At 50.9% G+C, this 23,105-nt stretch overlaps 2 protein-coding genes across 11 annotated transcripts in view; one reads left to right on the top strand and one right to left on the bottom strand.

Annotated features, from left to right (window-relative positions):
• Positions 1 to 4,442: 4,442 nt before the first annotated feature.
• On the top strand, positions 4,443 to 13,436 carry NAGK (N-acetylglucosamine kinase). Of its 6 annotated transcripts, XM_070068988.2 has the most exons (11): positions 4,810 to 4,877; positions 5,172 to 5,262; positions 6,626 to 6,710; positions 6,861 to 6,959; positions 7,749 to 7,890; positions 8,636 to 8,746; positions 9,412 to 9,524; positions 10,954 to 11,041; positions 11,880 to 11,977; positions 12,438 to 12,516; positions 13,124 to 13,436. In XM_070068988.2, the coding sequence occupies exons 4-11, from the start codon at positions 6,900 to 6,902 to the stop codon at positions 13,312 to 13,314; spliced, it is 882 nt and encodes a 293-aa protein (XP_069925089.1). In that variant the 5' UTR covers positions 4,810 to 4,877; positions 5,172 to 5,262; positions 6,626 to 6,710; positions 6,861 to 6,899; the 3' UTR covers positions 13,315 to 13,436. The 6 variants fall into 6 exon arrangements, with proteins under 6 accessions (XP_069925086.2, XP_017196171.1, XP_069925089.1 ...); XM_017340682.4 differs by lacking the exons at positions 4,810 to 4,877; positions 5,172 to 5,262 and adding an exon at positions 4,447 to 4,594; XM_002709792.6 differs by lacking the exon at positions 5,172 to 5,262.
• A 2,894-nt stretch (positions 13,437 to 16,330) lies between these two features.
• Positions 16,331 to 23,105, bottom strand: part of PAIP2B (poly(A) binding protein interacting protein 2B) — an 86,944-nt gene continuing 80,169 nt past the window's right edge. For all 5 annotated transcript variants that reach the window (XM_051842796.3, XM_070069023.2, XM_089327576.1 and 2 more), the window contains one exon: positions 16,331 to 21,735. In XM_051842796.3, coding sequence (XP_051698756.1) covers positions 21,679 to 21,735 — 57 coding nt within the window. In that variant the 3' untranslated portion in view covers positions 16,331 to 21,678. The remainder of the gene's footprint in view (positions 21,736 to 23,105) is intronic.

The following is a 23,105-nucleotide window of genomic DNA, read 5'->3' as shown; positions in this document are numbered from 1 at the left end:
CCCTCTCTTTCACTGTGGGAAAGTCAGCTCTGGCTGCTGTCCCCTTCCTCATCTCAGATCACCCACAGGGGATTATAGCACGCTCTTTGCTTGCATCCCTCCCCTGGGCTCCTGCTCTGCCCTGTCCCTTTAGCACTTCTTTATCTCCTGCCTGGTCATTGCCTTGCCATCTAATTGTCTCCCTGCTCCAAGCTCTCTCCTCCCATTTGTCCACCTGCCAGATCAATTATTCTAAAGCACAGTGTTGAGGTCACACGTTACTGGCAGCTTCCTAGAGTAAGACAGGTTAGGGCTCCATCACTCTGAGGCCCCCTGACCACAGTCCCAGTCCTACTTCCCCAGTTCACATTTTCACTTCTCTTACACCCCACACCCCTCTTTCTTTCCCCAGTATGTTCTGCAATTTGTCTCTGCTGTGGAATTTGCTATCTCCCCCCTTTAGTATGCAATGGCACATTTACTACCCCTAATGTGTGTGGCACAGTGATTTCTAGTTTATAAGCACTCCCCAGACTGCCTGGCACTAAGGTTAGAACTGGAAATTCAGTGGTGAGTTAAAAAGATATGGCTGTACTTCATGAGCTAAGTCAACATAATCATTAGGTTAGTTCTCTGCTCTCAGATCATAACTGGAATTAGCAGGAGAGGGATTTCTCACTGTCCCTCCTGCCACCCCACCCCCCTGCGACTGTAGCACCTCTGGGGTCACAGGGACAACATAAAGGAGACAGGAAGCAGGACTGTGGCTTGTAGGAGACTTCAGCAAGCTTGGGAGCATCACAGGAACCCCTGCTGGGACGCTGCAAGTCCAGTGCAAAGGGACAGCAAGCTTTTGCAAAGTTATATGGACGCTAACGCATCCCAGCATCATTTGTTTCCTTCTCATGTATGCTGCCGGAGATGTCTGCTCAGAGGTTCTGGCCTTCACACGAGAAGGAATTCAGAAGTGAGACAGACAGGAGTGGTAAGCGAGGCAGCAACGCTTAAAGAAGACAAGTGCACCTGACAGAACAGGCGGTCCTGCAGAAAAGGACTGGCAGCCTAGTCTGTGCAGACTGGAGTTTTCATGGACATGAGTCTGAGTCCCCTGTCTCTTCTCCACTCCTCCCTCTTCTGGAAAATTGGGGGTATAGAGTTTTCTGGATGTGGAGCTCCCCTCCCCCACCCCAGGACCTTAGCAACCTGGTGCTACTGCGCTGAACAGCCCTGTTGGTGCTGGGCAGGGGCAGTGCCCCCAGGCTGTCCCCAGGGAGCAGGCTGACAATCCCCTCCCAGGTTACTGAACAAGAGCAATGACTTTAGGTGTCATTGCTGGTTTGCTCTCAGGGCTTGTTTCCTCATTCCGTTCTACAAAAATTCATTTTTCTTTAAAAATTCTCATTTTCTTTGGCCTCTCTGACACACATAGGCTAATGTCTACCTAGCTGCCTTAACAATTACAGTAACTGCCCACACCCCTAATAAGCAACACCTATTATTTGTGTGAGCCTAGGCTGATTTCAATTGTAATATATGGTTAGAAATCTCTATCACTCCTGTAAGGTTTTGGGGATGATTAGACAAGATAAAGAAAGAGCCGTATAGAAGTGTAACATACAATGGTATTGTTATTGATATTTTATTCAATGCAGTGTTCTTTAAATCAATCATATGGACATTATTTATTTCATAAATAGGCACTCAGTGACTGAAATATTCTAGTCTGATTGGGTAAGAAACAAGACAGTACAGTTCTGTACTAACAAAATCTGAGTCATGAATATGAATTACATAGGAAATTTAAAATTTTCTACCAGCTACACTAATAAAGAAGAGATAGGCTAAATTAACTTTAATAACATATCTTTTTAAAAAGATTTATTTATTTGAAGGGCATAGTTAAAGAGAAAGAGGGAGAGACAGAGGGAGATAGTCCATCCACTGGTTCACTCCCGAAATGGCCATAATCCCCCAAGGCTGGGCCAGGCTGAAGCCAGGAGCGAGAAGCCAGGAGCTTCATCCAGGTCTCCCACACAAGTACACAGCCCCAACTACTTGGGCCATCCTCTGCTGCTTTATAGGCACATTAGCAGGGAGCGGGATCTGAAGTGGAGCAGCTGGGACGCAAACCCATACCCACATGGGATGCCAGCGTTGCAGGCAGTGGTTTAATCCACTAAAGCCACAAAACCAGCCCCAAAATATATCATTTTAACCCATTAAATCCAAAGTGTTAGTTCAATGTGTAATTCATTTACAGGGGTTTGAAAGTTTTTCTGCCAAGCGCCATTTGGATACTTATGAAATCATTTGTGGGCCATACCAAATTATCTCAGCTTAAAAATTAACCTGCTATAGATTTATTAAATTTCAAATTCTACCTGTGGTTGCCTTGGCAGGGCCAGACCAAATGATTTGCAGGACTTCCATAGTCCACGGGCCAGATATTCCCCATCCTGGATTTAAATAATGAGACATCATAGGTTCTTTTTTGGTTCTAAATCTTTGAAATCCTTGGTGTATTTTGCAATGACAATGCATCTTATTTTGTACTAGCCACATTTCAAGTGCTCAATAGTCACACGTTAGTACTGTCAATAAAGATAATTAAGGTCTGTGCTATGCTTTACAGTTTCCCAAAGGCTGTTCCTGCTGGCCCTGGAAGGTGGATATCTGTCATCTCCATGTTACAGATCAGAAGCAGTAGCAACTGCATACAATTCACCCAAGATCATCGTGCTAGCCAACAGTGAACTTACGCCTTGTTTTCAAACCTAGGCACTTTCCTTTTTGCTTTCTTTTCTAATCAAGCAATACTAAGGCAAACTTATTCTCATGCATATGATGATATTTGGAAAACCTTGTGGAGAAATGGAAATAAAGATAAGTTTACTTTGGTGCAAAATATTGAAATCCAGGCATATTTTTTCATAGCGTGCATACTGTTAACTTTTTCAAGGCTGTGATACAGGTCCCAAGGCTCTTTGCACTAGTGCAGAGAAGGAACAGTTCTTTCAAAATCCACCTACAGTCCCATCTCCTCTGAAAGTCTCACCCAGTTTAGTACCACCAGAATCTATTACCTCTATTATTCGAAAAATGCGTGTGTTGGATTGAGTACCTACCAGCTCTAAATAAAAAATATATAGACGGGCATAAAAGTCTTACCTCTCTCTCTAACGTACCACCCCAATTTTTATCCTTGTGAATGATCTAGTGCTTCAGCGGCCCAAATAGGTAGGAGTTGCAGAGTCCTGTGTGCTAGCAGAAAAAGCACGTGTGCAGCAAATGCTCATGCCAGACCAGGCTGGCCATGAGGGAATCAGGACCCAGGCCAGGACTGCTCTACAAGAAGTTGGCAGGAATGGCAAGGGTGGGGAGTGCGTTAGAGGACAGGCTAGCTTCAAAACTGCTCTGTGGATGACCCATCCCTAGGCTGAAGTTTCCACACTCAGGGCAGCTGAACGCCCTCCTAGCAGGGGAAGTCCCGTGCTGCCCTGATGAGCAAGGTTTCCCCCACCCAACCTGCACTCCCTTTTCTGAGGCACTGTATGGAAGCCTTTAAAGCCAAATCTGCTCGTTTCCGGCTCTGAAGCCCTTGTCCCCTCAAACACCTCCCATACATAACTCAAGTGGGTGGGTGGTAAAAGCTGCAAGCTCCCTTCTCAGGTCTGCCAGGACTGCCTCCAGGGCTTTTCTCCTTTTCCAACCAGCTTCTAGTTCCTTCCAGCTCCCTAGAGGAGGGTACCTCAAAACGTTTGTGGAAAAACGTAATTTAAAATGTGTGATACAAAAAGAAAAAATTTTTCGAAGATTCATTCATTCAAAACGCAGAGTTATGGGAGGGGAGAGAGAGAGAGAGAGAGAGAGAGAGAGAGAGAGAGAGAAAAGAGAATGCACTGGTTCACTTCCCATATGGACTCAAAGGGGGCTGGGCCAGGTGGAATCCGGGCCTCCCACATGGGTGCAGGGGCCCAAGGACTTGGGTCATCTGCTGCTGCTTTTATCCAGGCCATTAGCAGGGAGCTGGATCAGAAGTGGAGCTGCCGGGACTGGAACCGGAGGTCCTGAGCCTACCCCGCTGCGCCCCAATGCAAGCCCACAACCAGTTTTGAAATCCATGTAAATGAAGGGGGTCTTCAGAAAGGTCATGGAAAATGCATTATGAGAAAACTGTGCATAGATTTCATTATTTTTAACACCAAAATAAGCATCCGTTAATTCCATTTCCTCCAAACTTTATGGCGAACTCTCCAAGTCCTAGAATCGCTGCGGAAACCCTGCTGTGTGCGTCACGCACGTGGGGCTTTCTCCATTGCCAGTCAGATACTGCGCTGAACACGATGCTGACGCCCGCAACACGCCACGGCTGCCTCTCTCCGCGCACTATTCCCTCGCCCCGGGTCTCCACGGGGATCTGGCGGCGTCACTGCGCGCGTCACAGGCGACGCTGCCCCCCCCCCGTCGCAGTGCGCACGCGTCAGGTCGGGCTGCCAGCAACTTCCGGGCGCTACAGGGCCGGCAGGGCGGTGACGTGTCCAACAGGTCCAACTGGCACTCCTGGCCCCTCCGCTTGGGATCCGGCTCCGGAAACGGGGTCCGGAGGAAAGGAGAGGCCAGCCGAGGTTCGAAGGAGCCACTTCGAACCGCACTCGCTCAGCCTGGGGAACTTGCTGTAGCCTGTCGGACCTGGGACATGGGGCGGCTCTGCGCGCCTCAGGGCGCCACGCCCCGCGCACGCGCGCCGCGAATCAGCTGGACTACGTGGGCAGCCACGTGACGCGGGGCGGTGCCCAGCAGGCTGAAGGGAGGGAAGCGGCAGGCTGGGGGGAAGCAAACGGCGGGACCAGCGGCGGCGGCGGTAGCAGTATGGCCGCACTCTACGGGGGTGTAGAGGGGTGAGTGAGGCCCGGCGGAGGGAGCCGAGGAGGGGCGTCATGTGCCATCCCGTGCCCGTGGGCGGGGCGGAGGGCCGTGGCCAGACCAGCAGGCAGGTGGTGGTCTCGCGCCTCAGGACCTGCCGCTTGGGGCGTTTGGACTGCGGGGCCTTGCAGACGGGCGGGTGTGTGCACGCGCACCGACACCCCAGCGCGCGCGGCCGTGTATCTTGTGGGGACGCCGCGCGTTTGCCTTGCCACACCCCGGGGGGGTCCTTTGTGTTTCACGGCGGGACCACGCCCCTTTCCCCCCAGTGAAGGTTCGCATTCCGCTGTCTTCCGCTGGAGAAGCAGCTTCGTTTCGCCATTGCCAATCCTGGAGAGAGTTTGGCCGAACAGGTGTCAGGTGTGAAGTTGGTGGGCTGGGGTGGGGAGTGAGAAAGGGGCGGAGACCGCAGTCCTTGCCGGAGGGTCCCTGCAGAGTGCTAGCCCCTCCGTTCCTGTTGGCGTTTCCGGCTCCTGACCCTAGATCGAACTCTTGTTACTGCTTTTCTTCCTGCTCAGAAGCTTGTCTGCCGGACTTTTTGAAATAACTGCTCCTGAGTATGACTGTGGACAAGGCACATGCCCTCACTGGGTTCCAGTTGCTGCAAGTGTGAAGTGAGGTCAGGGATGAACAGATGATGGATCGCCACATCCTCTGCCAGTGACAACATTAAGTGAATCTGGGTGTGTCCAGTCAGGGCATGATGGAAGGCGGCTGTCATCTCAGCCTGGGTACTGTACTTTCAGATCTGAGATTCACGTCTCCGGCAGCCACATCTGCTGACTCATAGACCCCAAAGTCCTCATGTGAATTGTTAGGGTCGATCTCCCTCATCCTGTCTCTGTAGCCCCCCTCCCCTTTTGTCTAAACAGTAACATAAGTATGCACTTAGTTCTGTTATATACATCTGTAAGATAAAAACCAGTGTTTTTCAGTTTGTCACAAGATTCTTTTATATGTTGAATCTACCAATTCATGCATTAACTACCCCTGGAACTTGTGGACGTCATTGAGTTTGATCAGGTCTTCAGCATCCTCTTTTAAGACCTTCCCAGGAGTGTGGCTCAGTAAAGAAACATACATTGCACCACCACACGCCTCCCTCCAAACAGCTCTTTCCCCAGGGTTCAGGTGCCTAGGAAATGTGTGTGTCCTCCCTGCCGTCTGCTCGGCATTTCCTGCAAGGCTCTCTCACAGACCTCGGCAGCCAGATCTGGTCCTGAAAGACAGCCTTTAGCCATGGTGAGAGAAGCAGAGACGGATGTGCTGTTCTCTTGGGCCTACATTGGGCCCAGTGCTAGTTACGAGGATAAATATATGAACCGAAACGTGACCTAACGGAGTTCAGACTCCAGCGAGAAGCAGACAGAACACCTGAGCATCTCCTCATAGAAAGGACTGTAGTAGCAGTAGGGGGCACCGGGAAGGCTTCACTCATGGAGCTTTGGCAAGTGTGTGAGCTGGGCCACACGTCGAAGGTTTCACGGACCTGGTGCTGTAGGTAAGGGTCACACGGGATAAGAAGGTCTCCCCAAGGGGATGAGTGAAAACTGTGGTTCCAAGCAAGAACACACCAACCAGAGATGGGTTTGGGAGTGGTAGCTGGGTTTGCTGAAGCTGTCTCCTCCATCTCGTGGGGCTCTGCCTGGGACGAGAAGTGTACAAGTTCGCTCTGTCTGCATGTTTTCCTGAGCAGGACTGAGTGCCCTCTTGTGTTCTGTAGGGGAGGCACACGATCCAAGGTCCTTTTGCTCTCGGAGGATGGGCAGATCCTGGCAGAAGCAGATGGACTGAGCACAAATCACTGGGTAAAAGCCACACTGAGGGGACCCGAGGGGTTGGTTCTGATTTTGTTCTAACTCCTGTTGAGGTGGTGGCCGGGGCTCATAGAGCAGCCTGTAGGGGCAACATGGGTCCTGCAATGTTTTGTAACCCCGCCTTCCCTTGATTGGGGCCAGCTGATCGGGACAGACAAGTGTGTGGAGAGGATCAACGAGATGGTGAACAGGGCCAAGCGGAAAGCAGGGGTGGACCCTCTGGTACCTCTGCGAAGCTTGGTGAGTCTGGGATGGAGCCTGGGTAGTAAGCTGTCTGCACCAGACAGGGAGCAAGTTTGGACTAGATGAGTTTGATGGCTGTAGGAGCAAGGGTCTTCAGGGCTCAGGACCTGTGTCCTTTTAGAGTTCACCCGTTCTTGTGGCTTCAGTTGCCACTTAGAAGCCACAAGTGTATTGGAAGAGCATTACATGTTGGAGAGTCATTGAAACCTTGGCTTGCCACTCAGCATCTGTGTGACTGAGAGCAGGGCAGACTGCTCTTGCCAAGTCTCAGTTTCCTCACTTGGGAAACGGGAATAGCAGTAGCCACCTCAGAGCTGTTGCGAAAGTAAAGTGACATGAGGCATCCTACAGTGGTTAGCATAGAGCATGGCCGCTGCTCATCAACCGTGAGCTGTTATTCGAAGCTCAGATCTTTTTCCTGCTGTAGGTCTCACTGCTCCCTGGACATGCGAGTGAGGCGTTGTGCAGACACAGCCAAACCCCGTGTGTTCCAAACCAAGCCTACCTCCATCTGCCTGTGCCTCCCCCACCCACCACCCCCCTGCACCTGACTCCCCTGTGAAGCTGCCCCCCCAAGTCCCACACCTAGCATTGTTGAATCCCCTTGTTCCTCTGTACATTTCTGGCCCCAGGTTCTTCACCTGTGTTAGGTGGAAGGAGGGTGGGGGCTGGATGGGCAGGGTATGGCCTGATGGAGAGAGTAGGAGGCAGGCATCAGGAGGGGAGGGGGTTGAGAGGAACTTGGTCTGGGGCTCTGCTCACTTGTTCACCTCCTGCCCGGCCTAGGGCCTGTCCCTGAGCGGTGGGGAGCAGGAGGACGCGGTGAGGATCCTGATGGAGGAGCTGAGGGACCGATTTCCCTACCTGAGTGAAAGCTACTTAATCACCACTGATGCCGCTGGCTCCATCGCCACCGCTACGCCGGATGGTGAGGACGTGGAGGGAGGGTGGAGGTTGAGGCACGGTCTTCTTGGGAAAGCCCCTTAAATAGAAAAACTGGCAAAACTCATCTCACAGATCCCTGGCAGGTCAGCCCTGTCTCGTTTCATTAGTGCACACTCCAGCCGGAGTGGGGACAGACTGTCCCGAGGAGGGAGGGCAGGAAGGGTATCCTGATGGGAAGTGAGCAGTGGGATCAAACATAAGACCCCAGCACAGAAGAGCGAGCACCGTGGGGGAGTGCAGTGCTGAAGGCAGGCTGAGGAAAGCCCAGAGGACCCCGAGACAGCAGCAGGAGCTCTGTGATAGGGTGACGTTGGCATCGTGGGCTCAGTGTTTGAATCCTAGCTCCTGTTTTGCTAACTACCATCTTGGGGAAGTTACAGAACCCCTTGAGTTTCAGTTTCTGCATCTACAGGATGAGAGTAATTGTATTCACCCTGTGGTTTAGGGTGTCACTGACCTGCCCCATCCCCGGCACAGTGGGCCGCACAGCAGGTAGACACTTTCGAGGACTGGCTGGCAAGGAGCCACCTTCCCTGAGGGCTGTGCAGACCTGTGTTGCTCCGTGTCGCCCAGAGAAGGGCTCTGTGATTGGAATTTCTCTGAGATGCAGCCTCAGGCAGGAAACAGCTGGGGCAGTGGTGGTGGCCAGTTGGCCTGGGGCTGCTTTCTGTCCTTCTGCCCGGCGGGAGTTGGCGCAGCCACACTGAGCCTCCACGCCTTCTCCCCAGGTGGGATCGTGCTCATCTCTGGCACAGGCTCCAACTGCAGGCTCATCAACCCCGACGGCTCTGAGAGTGGCTGCGGTGGCTGGGGCCACATGATGGGAGACGAGGGCTCAGGTGAGTGGACCCTTCCCTTTCTGCAGCTCCCCGTCTTCCTCTCCCTTGCCCGCCCCTTGGGGGATCTCTGGGGCTATCTCCTGAACTTGACCATGTAAAGACAAGATCAGGACTGGGACATCATGGATGCAAATGCTGGGCTAACTGCTGACCTTGCTCTTCAGCTGTGACTTGCACCCAGGATTCAGATGCTCGCCTCAGCATAATAATGGTTGTTGGCTACCAGGGTTGACTCTTGGAGTCCTTAGGGAGGAGTTGACAGTGTGAAGGCTGAGGCCATAGATGCCAGGAGGTGTTGTATCAGACCGCTGGTGGGAGAGGGGTGCAGAAGCTCCCCAGCCCCACCTCCTTAGAGGTAGTGTGTGTATATTTTCATACGGGCCCTTGGGGCCCAGCTCAGGGCAGTGACTCCAGTGGTGTTTGTAATGACTGACCTAGTCTTGTGTTTGGGTAGGAGCTCCTGTGACACAGCTTCACCTGGTCCCCAGCCAGCTTTCCCTATCTGGGACAATCAAACATAGTATAGAGGCTCTCCAGGCTGGGGATGAGGAAGCCTAGTTTGCTATAAAACTCTAGCAGATCATTCATCCCATGTGGGTCTGAGTTCCTTCTCCCTGAGCTCAGGAAGACTGCCCCATCCTCTTAGTCCTCTCTGCTCTCTGCAGCCTACTGGATTGCACACCAAGCAGTGAAAATAGTGTTTGACTCCATTGACAACCTAGAGGCGGCTCCTCATGACATTGGCTACGTCAAGCAGGCCATGTTCAACTATTTCCAGGTACTCCCTTGCCCCCAAGAAACAAATGTGTGCCTGGGAGAGGGCATGGGGAGACTGGATGCAGGAGAGGGACAGGTGGGCCAGAGGGAGAGAGCAGGGTGAGTGTGGGTCAGCTGTAGAAGAGCGAAGTCATCGGTGAGGGCAGGATTCCGAGCGAGGTAGGCAGTGGGTTCCAGGAGGTGTCAGCCCTGAGGAAGGGGTGGTTTGTTAGCAGGTAGTGAGCCAGACTCTGTGCTTGTGCTGCTGGAGCTTGCTGGGCGGTGAAGGCAGCGTTCTAAGCTCGGATGGAAAGTGCAGAGTGAGGTCAGGAGCAGAGAGAGCAGGTAGCGTCTGATTGAGTGCATTGGCTGCCGAACTGCTGCTGGCCTGCAGAGCAGGTGAACAGGTGGGCAGGGAGGGTTCAGGGGAGGTATAGCCTGCTTAGGGCATTAGGGCTTGACTCAGTGCTGCGCTCATTTGTCATGGGTTAGGAAACAGCTGCCTTTAGCAGATCCAGAGGTGAAAGATGGGAGAGGGGAGGGAAGATAAGTTTGCTTGGTAGATTGATTTGTTTGTGTGTGATGGCTAGAGTCTGTCCAGCCACTTAGGCAAACTGGGACTGAGGCCAAGGGAGGAGATTAGAGGTGCTGCAAAGTAGGGGTTGGTGATTGAAGAGCAACTCTGGCCCCAGGCCAGGGTGAGGACTAGGGAGGGATCAGCAGCAGCATTCACTTCTCTGGAGGTTGCTCCTGAAAGTGGAGTTAAGCTGTCCTGACTCAGTTGCTTCTGAACCCCACTAGTGAGTCTGTTGCTCCTTCTATCTCTGTAACCTTGCTGCAGAGATGAAGTGGGATAGTGTATAAATACTTTGCACATTGCTTTAGGTGCTCAGATTTTAGCCCCCCCCCCCCCTTCTGTTGACTAAAAAACGTGTTCTGTGTGGAATCACTGACGCCTGAGAGGAGCTAAGGGAGTGTGCGTGTGTTGGTGTGGAAAAAGGACCTTCTGTAATCAAGAAAGTTGGGAGAACCCAATGTATTGGTTGCAGGAGTTCTCAGAGGCTGTAATCTGCTAACGTGCAGTGTGACTCTGCAAGGAAGCGTAGCAGTGTGCAATATTCTTTAGATCTCTTTTGAGGAGTATGTCCAGGAACCACAGAGACCACTTGGAGAACACAGTGCTGCTTTCAAGCTAATCTGTAACAAGCAGTGAAGTCTGTGTTTGGGAAAACAACTTTTCTTAAATGAGAAATCTTAAATTCTTGTACTTTCTAGAGCTAAAAACAAAACAAAACAAAACAAACAAACAAACAAAAAAACCCAAACCCTCAAACAAGCAAAACTATTCCAGCTTGTCCAATTGTAGCGACATGAGGAAGGTCCATCTGGGTGGGTGGACTGGGATTTTCCTTTGCTTCCAATAACCACCTTGTGCCCTTTCTCTCTCCCAGGTGCCAGACCGGCTAGGAATCCTCACCCACCTGTATAGGGACTTTGATAAATGCAGGTTTGCTGGGTTTTGCCGGAAAATTGCAGAAGGTACTGGAGGTGGGGCAGGGTTTTTCTGGCTTTGTTCCCCAGAGACTTCCCCTGTTGGTGGGAGGAGTAGGCTATAGATGGGCTGGATGCCAGTTTCCCCCTCACCAAGGGAGCTGGATGCTGTGCCTCCACAGTGTTTGGTGGTGGTGAGATCTGGGGGGGAAGTGGAAGGGTGCACGGTTGTATTGACAGTTGGTTTGTATTCCCTGTGCAGTCGTAGCTGGTGCAGGCTCTGTGCCTGTTTCTGAGAAATTATATGAATCAGCTGTCCTTTGAACAAATCCATATTTAAAAGAAAAATTTATATCCAAGGAACTTGAGGATTATGGAGAGCTTGGGCGTATTTGTGGGGTGTTGGAAAGCTGACCATAGGCCACGTGTGGACAAGGTGCTCGTGGTCCACTGTAAGCTTCAGATGCCCTTCATCTCGGGGCTTGTACGGCTCTCTTAGCTTCCACTGGACTGAGAACACAGCGGGGGGAGAGGGGCACTGCCCAGCCAGCTGCCCAGCCAGGGTCTGGGGTCCCTAGAGCTGACAGACTCAATAGGGACAGACCCACAGTAACTTGGGGTAAGCCAGGTATACACCAGGCGCCAGTGTGCTGCTCTGGTGGGCTTACCCTTCCTCCAGCTGGGGAAGGAGCTGGTGTGTGTGAAGGGTGGGCGTGAGAGGAGGCACTGAGAACGGCTGCGTGCATGCCAGGAGGTGGGCAGCCAGCCAGCCAGCCAGACTCTAGCTAGTTCCGGGTGCTCCTGCACCTGCTGCCTTGCAGCAGCGAGAACACCCCAGGCCCGGCAGCTCCCTAGCAGCTCCCATCTTCCCTCCTGCCTCCCCCAGGTGCTCAGCAGGGAGACCCCCTGTCACGTTACATCTTCAGGAAGGCAGGGGAGATGCTGGGCAGACATGTTGTGGCCGTGTTGCCTGAGATTGACCCGGTGAGTTGAGGTGGGAACTGCTGGGCCGGATCTGGCTCTTACCCATTGCGGGTGGGACTAGGGGGTTGTGCCATAAACCCTGTGTGAACTGGACACTTGTAGGAGAACTGGTGGGGCATGCAAAACTCTGCAAAGTGTCTGTAACATAAAGAAACCCTTTGGTCTCCCTCCTTGGCTAGTCCACAGTGTGTATGTGTGTGCGGTAAATGAGCTAATGTCTGTTTCTTTCAGCCATGTTTCCGTTCATTCCCCTCTCTCTCTTTCCTTCCTCTCTGCTGCTGCTTAACCCTTCTTCCTCTTCTCTCTCTCTCACCTGTGTGAATCCCCTTCTGTTTCTTGGCTAGAGGGAGAGTCACTGGGTTGGACGGGAGGGCGCTGGGAGGTCCTAAGAAGGAGCCCCCCCTTCAGCACTGGAGAGGTGTGGATGGCCCCCAGCGTCTGTCTCCTGCTCTCCACCCAGGTCCTGTTCCAGGGGGAGATTGGCCTCCCCATCCTGTGTGTGGGCTCCGTGTGGAAGAGCTGGGAGCTGCTGAAGGAAGGTGAGTCTCAGGTGGAGCTGGAGGCCAGGGGCAAGGGCAGAGGATGGGGCTAGAGAGGATGTGGCCCAGGGAAGATGTGGCCCCTGGCCTGAGGCCCACACGGGCCGCTGATGCCTCAGGCCTCACGATGTCTTGAGCCCTTTTGTAGCATCCCACCCAGCAGCCTGGAATGCTTGAACAGATGTGTGCGTGCCAGGTGATTTATGATGGAACCATGGTTTAAACATTAAAGACAACTCTGACTTAAACCCCGTGCTCTGAGCAGCCTCTCCTGTGGCCACCTCCCCGGTCAGCACAACCCTAGCCGGGAGGAGAGGAGGGGGACCGCTGAGCTTTGTAGCTTTATCCCAGCTAGCCAGGTGGCTTCCACTAGGAGTTTAAAGGAGCCGAGGGCCTCCATTGCTACCACGGAGTCTCTGGAACCAGGTGCCCCTCAGGCTGCTGGCTCCAGTGCCCACAGCTGTCACTGGGCCCATGTGCCCTGGTGCGCCCTCCACACCTCTAAAGGATTGCCTCAGGGCCTGGGCACCTTTGTCCCTCCCTCGACCCTGGCTTCCTCCGAGTAGCTGGTCTCCTCTCACCTCTGTCCTGGCCTTCTGCCCTCCAGGTTTCCTTTTGGCGCTGACCCAGGGCCGGGAGATCCAGGCTCAGAACTCCTTCTCCAGCTTCACGCTGATGAAGCTGAGACACTCCTCCGCCCTGGGCGGGGCCAGCCTAGGGGCCAGGCACATTGGCCACCTTCTACCCATGGACTACAACGTCAATGCCATTGCCTTCTACTCCTATACCTTCTCCTAGGGGGCTGCTTCTGGCTCCACCCCCTCCAAGCCCAGTGGATATTGGGTGCTGGAGGGGAGGAGTCTTTTTTTTTTTTTTCTTTTTTAAACACATAGAAGAAAATAAACGCACTTTACCCACTTCCCCAATTGGATTGTGTTCTGAAGCACACCGCCTGCCAGCCGGCATCCCAGCGGGCTCAGGAGTGTTCACTCACATGCAGATGAGAGCTGTATGCCACCCCTCCCCCAGCCACACCTGACAGACGGACATGCTGTGTGGCGGTGTTTAACCTGTGACTTGTTTCGTCATGTCAGAGTGGGTAATAAGTCCTGCCCTACTAAATGCTCTCCTTGCAAAACGTGACCAGAGAGAGCACAGGCGTGTCACCCCCCAGGGTGCAGGTCTGGGCTGGGACAACGTGTGCCTCCGTGGGTTTGGTACGTGCAGGGCGGCAGCACACTTTGCAGCTTTTCATATGAATGAGTTCCTGGGAGATGATGAGGATCGGGGAAATCCAAGAAGGCAGCTAGCTAGGCACAGTTAAGTAGGTGGCTCTGGGTCCAGTGTGACGCTTGTGTGTGTTGTACGGCCGAGAATGAGCGCCCATGAGTAGGAGAGCCAGGTGTGGTGGGTGAAGGCAAGCCTGAAGCCACCTGCCCCTGCTGCCTGGTGGAGCCTGAACAGTCTTGATCCCCGCTGGCTGCCTCCCAGGCATTGGGAGCGTGAACTATTACAGGAAATGGAGCATGTCCTAGACCTCAAGCTCTCAAACTCACACCCAATCCGTCTACAGTTTGAAAATCCAATTTCCCAGTTCTGTCTTCTACCCCCAGCCCCAGGGATGATGGGACATTGTCATTTCTACCGTGTCCCTTGGGTAATTTCTGCTACAGATGTTCAGTTTAGGCCCCCCAAGGGGTCTTGCCCACTAGCTGATCACCTGCCTAAGTCCGATGCCAGTGTTCCTTCACGCGCAGCACTCAGACTGAACAGGATGGCAGCAGCTCTCATCCCTTCAGCTCTGGCCCAGTGCAGTGAGTGAGCTGAGCGCTGGGTGGCAACTCAGGCCAGGTCCCTTCCAAGGGATACACAGTCAGCCATTTTTACATCCACCCGTGACCAAACCTTTACACTCCTGCAGTCAGGAGTCTCCAGTCCTCACCTGAGACAAAGCTTGCAGAGAACAGCACACAACAGGGATGCCTGTGCCCTGTCCTGCAGGTCTCAGTTTTACCTGTTTTGATGAGTAGTGAGCTCGGGGGGTTCCCTGCCATGCCCGCGGGATGAGGGTCCGTGGAGTTCTGGTGAGGCGAGTATAAACACTGAGGCCTGCGTTAGGCACTTCACGTGAGGTGTGGTGCAGCCATCGCTGCCTTTGCATTGTCTTGACTGCAGCTCCAGTCGGACAGTGGAAATTTGAGAGCAGAGCAGGGAGCACACCATAGTTGGCCGTTCAGTCACAGTGGGTAAGGGCCAAGTGTTAGTTAAATAAAAAGGTACTGTTAACTGCACAAGGTCAGTTATGTTACTAGTTAACACATTTAGATGTGATGAGGCTGTTTACTCTCCAGTTACTAAAGCTGTCTTACACAGCTTATACAGCTGGACATCACTGATTTGTTGTTAATTATTTGAAGGGCAGAATGACAGGGAGGTATCTTCCATCTGCTGGTTCACTTCCCAAGTGAATGCTGTGGCTGGTGCTGGGCCAGGCTGAAGCCAGGGCCTAGGAACTCCATCCGGCCTCCCATGGGAGTGGCAGGGGCCCAAGCACTTGGGCACCCTCTGCTGCTTTCCCGGGCTCATCAGCAGGGAGCGGAATCAGAGATGGAGCAGCCAGGACTTGAAACAACACTCCAAAATGGGATGCTGGCATCTCAGGGTGGCAGCTTAGCTCGCTGTGCCACAACGCTGGAGTGGTTTTGATGAGTTTCTCCTCTCTTTAAACTCACATCTCTTCCCCAACAAGAGAACAGGAGTGCCTCATGGGTATCTGCTTCCAGGCAGGAGGACTTAGCAGAAGCACTGGGCTCCAGTAAGGCCAGCACTGCTTTTATCTATCTGTTTGCTCTGATGGACGGCACAGCCACATCCATGCCACTCATTCCACAAACGTTTCAGAATGTCTTCCAGGTGTGACTAGTGCTCAAAGGATTAAAAATGATTGTACCTTTTTTCAGTGAAAATTCATGTAACTGTTCATTTATGCTATCTGTACTTGGCTATAACAAGCTTCAGTTAATGGCATTTTTAAAAATGGACATATTATTTACATCTTCAACAATTTTACACTCCAACAGGTCAGCCATATATATCTACCTAACCACAGTGTCTCATAAAGCTATATATAAATAGGCAAGTCAGTTCAGATCCCCACCACTTCTCCCTGGTTTTAGGAAGGAGATCAAGAAATAGTAGTACTCAAAACTCCCAAGATGTTTCTACCATATGATAAAATCCCTCAAAAAATCAGTGGGGAGATTCCAGCTGGGTAAGCTGAAAATAAGTCCAAATCACCAAATCATCATTCCTTCAAGAGCAGGGATTGTGTCCGCTTGAGGCAATACTTGGAAGATAGCAGGCACAGAATCCTTCATTAACGTCCCAGGCAGGCATTAGTTCTGTGCAGACACTGGAAACTCCAGCTTCTCTTTAGACTTAAAGAGCCTGTCACCACCCCGTGTTCAGGCTGTACAAATGACTGCCACCACTGGTCCTGGGTATTAAAAGCCTTTGATGTGCCAGGCAACATTTTAAAATTAAATTCTGCACAGTTTTCTAATAGCCTGAGCAGGGATGTGTCACACACACCTTCACAAATAAATTGAGGTTCAGGCCAAAGGCACAGAGGAAGTGGTAAAGGCGGGACTCACTCAGTCCGGTGACTTCCAAGTCCATGATCTTGCTACTTTGTGCAACTAAAACTATGATTCATCTTGCAAGTCTGTCACACACATACCACAGCATACACACCCCATGGTATGCGGGTACGGAGTAACCCAACTTTAGGAAAAAAGGTACCACTGCCAGTAAATGCATTTTATTCTCATTTTATTGAGATTTTCAACAGCTGCCATTTGGTTTGTATAGCAAAAAAATTTAAAGTAACTTTTTCATTTTTGATATTTTTATGAAAATTATTTTTTTCAATGAAAGCCCTGTCCCTCCCCCAAAGAAGTATTAATAACTACCATGTCATGTTCACTTAGGGAAAAAAAGAGCAAAAACAGCTTATAAACACTTGTGAAACGGGTCAAGGTTCAAAGTCTAGACCCTCCTTCTGGAGGTGCCAGGCTGCCCCATGACAGTGTCAGCACGTCAAGCACCATGCACGGGCCCTGGGGGCTGCTGCCACCACAGGCCCCAGGCGTGTCTCCCCATCTGCCTCTGCTGTCAGCCTGACACGTGTCCGACCAAGCAGCGTGATGTTTAATACATACTCAGCTTTATAAATAGGGACACGGTACTGCATGAGTTATTTAGAAAGTTCACAGATTTCCCCATCCAGTCTGGGCAAGGAAAGACATCCTGTATGGCACTGATGGTTTCACTTTCATGTCCACTCAAGACACATGCCCAGACTCATTAAGTGGAGTTAGCAGATGCTTTGAAAGTCCTTGTGTTGTAGACAGCACAAAAGCTCTTTATAAAACGGTTGCAAAATTATAAAGATTTCTGCAGCAGTTCAGGTTCCTGTGTGGCTTCTGATGACAAAGCTGGTTCTGATAAGCAGAGCTCTCTGGCGTGCATTGCAGTCTCCCCGACAAGTCCTCTGTTCCTATGCCCAGAGGGTTCCATTTAGGTCACAGGAAGTTGAAATCCAAGTTTAGAAGGCTGTCGGCTGACCAGATGTGGCCCCTCGGTGGAATGCTGCTCAGCAAGAAATGGGACAAACTACCCAGACATCTCGCAGGTCATGGGTGAACCACAGAGATACCGAGCCACGTGAGGAGATCACAGACTGGATGAAATGTCCGGAAAAGGCAGACATATAGGGATAGAAAGCTCCTCGTGGGAGCCTGGGTCTGGAGGAGGGAACAGGGATGAATTGTAACTGAGCACGAAGGGCCTTACTGAGAGGGCTGTGGCTGCACCACTGGAGAAGGTTACTGAAATCACTGACTCGTATACCTGAAGTGGGTGAATTTTATGATATATGTAAAACATGCCTCATTAAAGTTGTTTAAAAACAGCACTCCTTGTCTCTCAAAGCACCCTTCGTGCATCAGTTAAACGTGTTTGAAGGCTCACAGGAAGCAGGACAGGAGCATCACTTAGTGCTGATTTACAGAGTGAAACGTTTCACTGTTTTAGCAAATACATTTTAGTAACTGTAAAATATCATTTAACGACTTTATTGCTGCAGTAGTATTTTTGTAGTATTAAATAGCTAGACTTTCTTTATTATTTTTCAAAAAAGGCAGCCAGTAAGAAGGTAGGATTGGGGTGAAAATTCAGCAAATCTCAGAGGTGAGATTCTAATAAAAGATGATGCATTCGTCTGTCCATCCACAGATCTCTTGGGAGTGTGACGCGCTTGGCTGACACCCTGTAGAGACCCGTATCCAGCTGTCCTATTCCCATGACCCCCCTCCCCTGAAAATAAAGACTGATGGGGCAGCACAGGAAGAGGTTGGGCAGTGGGGGCACAACGCAAAGTAGCACCCAGGAAACTTGAGTGTTTCCTTAGGTAGGCTTCCTGCTCCCCTGTCTCCGTACCAATAGCAACTTCAATAAAGGAGATCAAAACAAAAGAGGAAAAAAAACAGACTCCCAACTACGGCCAACCAAGTCCAAGGATGAAATTCACAAGGCAGCACAGCAGAGGCTGCAGGAGGTCCATTGCATGCCACCCAGACCCACACAGCTAATGATCTCCAGGGGCAGTGAGGTGTGAAGTGATTCACACAGGGACTTGCAGGCAAAGGCAGGAGGTCAAGGTCCCTACTACACACCACATCCAGGTCAATGCTGAGCCTTCCAGGGGGCTCCCCACACTAATGACATTCACGGTATCCCAGAGGAGAGTGGTCGGAGACATGGTATTTCCCATCAGGCGGATGCCTCCAAATCGTGGGCAGGTTTGTCACTTCTCCACCACCAGTTCCCACACCTCAGTACCACCCAAGGGCCCTTACTGAAGGTAGCCTGCTCTCTCCAGGTGCAGTAGGTGCACTCGGGAATATAAACAGCCATCTGTCTACACTGGGCTCACAGCAGCCTGAAGGCAAGGGGGAAAGCTGCAGGCTGTGTACTGGGGTTGCCTGTTTACAAAGCTTTCCTCTCTGGCATGGGAAGTGCCTGAGTGTTCCTCTGCCTTCCCTACCTTCCAGCCTCTCCAAAGTCAAGGCAAAACTTTGACATGACAGCAACCAACCTTTGGAAAATGCGGCTTAATATTTCACTAAAAATATTTATTTTTAAGCCACTGCCATATTATAACTAAAGAGAGCCCAGCTGTTCTGACTTTGGAAACTAAAGAGGCTGCAAAGGTCCAGCCTGTGCCTTGTCATCTTTGGGTTTGACCTTATGAGTCCCAAAAGCTAACTATTACAGTTAGAAATGGGCCCAGGTCCAGGCAATATCCTCAGATTTTCTGCCACAGTTCAAAGGCCTAGAAAAATGGAAAAGACATTCCTCTACTTTTTTTTTCCCCCTTGAAGATAAGGACATAGGTTATCTTCATCTTGGAGTTTCAGAGTCAAATAAATAATCACAATAACGAAAACAGAAGTCAATCACCACTAACACTGGGACCAGCCAGACTGGCAACTGTTAAAAATACATGCTCCATTTCTATACACATTCTCAAACTTCTAGTTGCCAAAAAGGAAAAAAGTTTGATCCAAGTAGTGACTTAACCTCAACATCAAAAGTATCACTTACAAATACAAGGCTCACCATTAAATGGTAAAGGCATTCAGCCTGGCTCGCACCCAGAGCCTGTCCTGTGAGGAAAAGTCCAAGACAGACAGAGGCTCCCAGCCTTTCCCCAGGGAAGGTCCAGGAAGACCCATACACCTTTTCTGCTAAGAAGTCGGTAAAACCATAACCAGACCTGTGACCCGGTGACAGCAGTGCTCCCACCTTGCAACATAAAATAGGCGGCGACAAGAGGAACTGTTAGAAGCACAAGTCCTGCATGTTAACAAAAAAGGATCACCTTGCTAGCTGCTTCCTGACCCTGGAATCAGCACTCTCTGGGTCTGGGCAGAAGTTCCAGCCTTCAGATTCTGTGCTTTCTTAGTCCCAACCCAACACACCCTGTGAACATGCCAAAGACTGACACCCAAAATGGACCAGCGCTGCAGAAGGAAAGACAAGCCTCTTGGGTGGCACCTGGCAGCTAAGCCTACCCAGGAATCACAAGAACAAACATTGAGGATGCAGAAGTGGATCCTGGCAGTACTTTCCTAACGGGCAGCTGAACACAAGTCCATGGTACTTCTTGTCACAGACACTTCCTATGCTCCCCACACATTTCCAACTGCCTAGGCACTGTGAACACCGCCAGGCGAGGGGAGACTGAAGAGAAAGAGCAGTCCCGGAAGAGAGCGGTCGGCTCTGCTTACGCACTTCCAACACTGTGTCCTTCCAGAGTCAACAAAGCCAGCTGATTCTTTACTCATGGTCCTCCCTGGACAAACTAACACTTTCAATCCCCAGAGGCAGAGGCTTGGGGAATCGTGCGTGTCTGATCATCCAAGTTCCCCAAGCTACATACTCTCCCGTGACATGTGACCATCCATGAAATGCTGCCATCCTATAGACTCAAAGGAGGAAAAAGATGTGGGTTTGTACATTAATCTTGTGCTAGCTTGTGGCTGGTCACATGGTCAACGACGGAGCTCGCAGGAATTTCTTCAGCTTTCCAGACCCTTAAGTCCTTTCCTTGCAACCTCGGTCCCACATCCACATACTGAATTTATACCAACTTCAAGTTACACAACCTTTTCTTTCCAGCCTCATGCACAGCACAGCAGCAGTCGCACAGAAAGCACTCCCATCCTCGGGCTCCTGCACGTCCTCATCTTGGCAGCATGGCCACGACCGGACATGCTCTTTCACACACAACACTGCCACCTGTACCTCTACACACGCAGGCAGCTCCTGGTGCCTCGGGAGTACCAGCAAGATGCCCCAGGTGGGAAAGGCAGACAGGATCCCCTGGAAAACTCACATACAGGGAACAACAACAGTTTCTAACAGGTGGAAACACCACAGAGGGCCAGGCACATGGTCATCGGGTCAAGCAGGACTCACTCCCCTAGGTTGCTCTTGAGTTCCTCTTGTGTAGTTCCGTGGGGTGCAGAGAAGCATCCAAACAGAACGGAGCTGCTTACTAGTGTCCTGAAAAAACACATTTCCTTGAAAAAAGTGCATAAACCTTACAAAGGGAATTAAGATACCAGGAGGACCAAGTGCTGATGGATTAGAAAAAATCACTGTCCAAATACACTGAAAATACAGCTAACAGAACTCCAGGATGACTTCTCCAGGTTCAAGCACAGCAAACTTCTCCTATGTCTTCGGTAACATCTTAAAGGCAGGGTGCGGCTGGGGTGGGAAGGAGGTAGGAATAGACACATGAGGGATGAGGCAGCAAATGAACCTACTGCTCTCGTCCCTTGCAAGTGATGAGCTTGACGACAGCAGTGAACAGAGGCTTCAGGAAAGAGCCAACAATAACAGGACTTCACTGACCATCACCACCACAGCCGCCTCCCTCTGACTTACGGCCTCTCATCAACCATCGGAAGAGCTCCTATAAACCAACTATCTGAAGTCTGGGTTTTTGTGAGTGGTGTGCAGGGCAGGGCGACACAGGCTAGGTGGGCCAGTGGTAATCCCAGCTCATCGTAGGAAATTCCAGGGCCCAGGGCGCTGAGCCTTGTGTCCTGGTCTGCACCACCTGACTCGTCCGCTTGCCCTTCTTTGCATCCTGTTGATCAGACGCCACAGGCACCCCCTGCCCCGGGGTGTGTACAGCAGTGTGGGAAGGGCATTTCTTAAACACCCAGCTTTTCTTGATCAACTTATTTTGCCTAAACACACACAGCAGACCATTCCTGATGAAGGAAGTTTCCTTAATACAAACAAGCTCACTAAAAAAACAAAAAACAAAAAACAAACAAAAAAAACCCTAGAAGACCCAGGAAACTGCTCCAAATGAAAGTCAGCACAACAAAAGAGAAATACTCAGAGGCGTGTAGAGTAAGACTGAGCACATTAGTTACTCAGAGGCACAGTACCGCATTAACCCTTCCCCTTCCCCGCCGTGCACCCCTTGCCCGCCCCACCCCCTCTTCAGCACTGCCGTTTTGTGCATCACTGTCCCCAGATGTGGGGACAGATAAGTCCTCCTCAAAGCATTCTGCCGCCTCAGTACTTCACTCCTGGAATAAACTCCTTGGCATCTGGATTCAGGTTGCTTTTGCTCTGAAATAAGAGGCGAGAGATAATCAATCCCAAAGCAAGCTGCACTTTAAGACTCGTTTTTTCCCCCATTTCCATTATTACCAGTACCTTCCCCTCAGCCTTAAGGGGAGAAATAAAGTTCCCTGGAACACAAGCTATTACTCTGGGCTGTTCGCAAGAGCTCCTGATACTCAAAGCCCCGATTAGCTCATGTGCTCCTTCCTTCTTTAGATTCCTGCTCCATTGGTGGTGCTTTCCAAAGTCTCATCAGAGACCTTCAAGTTCCACTCCAAGAGCTTTCCAATTCATTGAGTACCTTGAAAATCAGGATATCCCATCGAAGCTGTCTGGTTACCAGAATCTTTTTCTTCACCATTCTTTAGTCCCTGTGGTTACCTACCCTCTTGTGAGTATCCCAAACCTCGGCAGACTATTAGGGCACAATCATTCAAATCATTCACAAGTAAGTCGGCACGACTCTTGGCACTGAGGTATTACATAAAGACGGATTGCAGGGAATGAATTTATCTGGCCTTTTAATTATAAGGGGAAAACGGCCTCTCAGAAATACATTCCTGGGGCTGGCATTGTGGTGCAGCCGGTTAAACCCCGGCTTAGGATGCCACACCTCATATGAGAGCGCTGGTTTGAGTCCTGGCTGCTTCACTTCTGATCCAGCTCCCTGATAATGCACCTGGAAAGGCAGTGGAAGATGGCCCAAGTACATGGGCCCCTGCCACCCATGTAAGAGGCCAAGATGGAGTTTTTGGCTCCTGGCTTCAGACATGGCTGTTGCAGGCATTTGAGAACTGAACCAGTGGATGGAAGATCTCTGTCTTTCTCTCTCTCTGTCATTCTGCCTTTCAAATAAATGAACAAATCTTTAGAAAAACATTTCTTCCAAAACAAACAGGCCATAACATTTCTGTTGTTGTTATTTATTTTAGAGGTGGGGGAGGGGGAACAGAGAAAGAGCGAGATCTCCTCTACTCGCTACTCCTCAAATGCCTGGAATGGCTAGGGCTGGGGCTGGGGCTGGAGCCAAGGGCTAGGAATACAAGCTAGGTCTCCTATATGGGTGGCAGAGGTCACCACCATTGCCTCCCAAGAGTATATACTGGTGGGAAGCTGGAGTTATGAGCAAGAGCTGAGAACCGAATCCAGGCACTCCAGTGTGGGACGTGCAACTGCTAACCCAAAAGCCCTCTCTCTGAACAACTTTTAAACAGAATTATTCTGAACTACAATATATTAAATATGGATTTGGGAAACAGTAAAACAAGACAGGAGAAATTGAAAATAAACTTCTTCAGTGTTCACACTTTCATCTTTAATCCCAAGTCTACTTTGAGAAGCCAGCAGCAATGTTTTCATGGTATTTCAGGAGGAGC

Source organism: Oryctolagus cuniculus, chromosome 2 (assembly GCF_051225735.1).
Source record: "Oryctolagus cuniculus isolate XC-2025 breed Fujian yellow rabbit chromosome 2, ASM5122573v1, whole genome shotgun sequence".
NCBI classification, from domain to species: domain Eukaryota; kingdom Metazoa; phylum Chordata; class Mammalia; order Lagomorpha; family Leporidae; genus Oryctolagus; species Oryctolagus cuniculus.
Note: the sequence above shows the minus strand (reverse complement) of the source record. Positions and strands in the feature narration are given on the sequence as shown.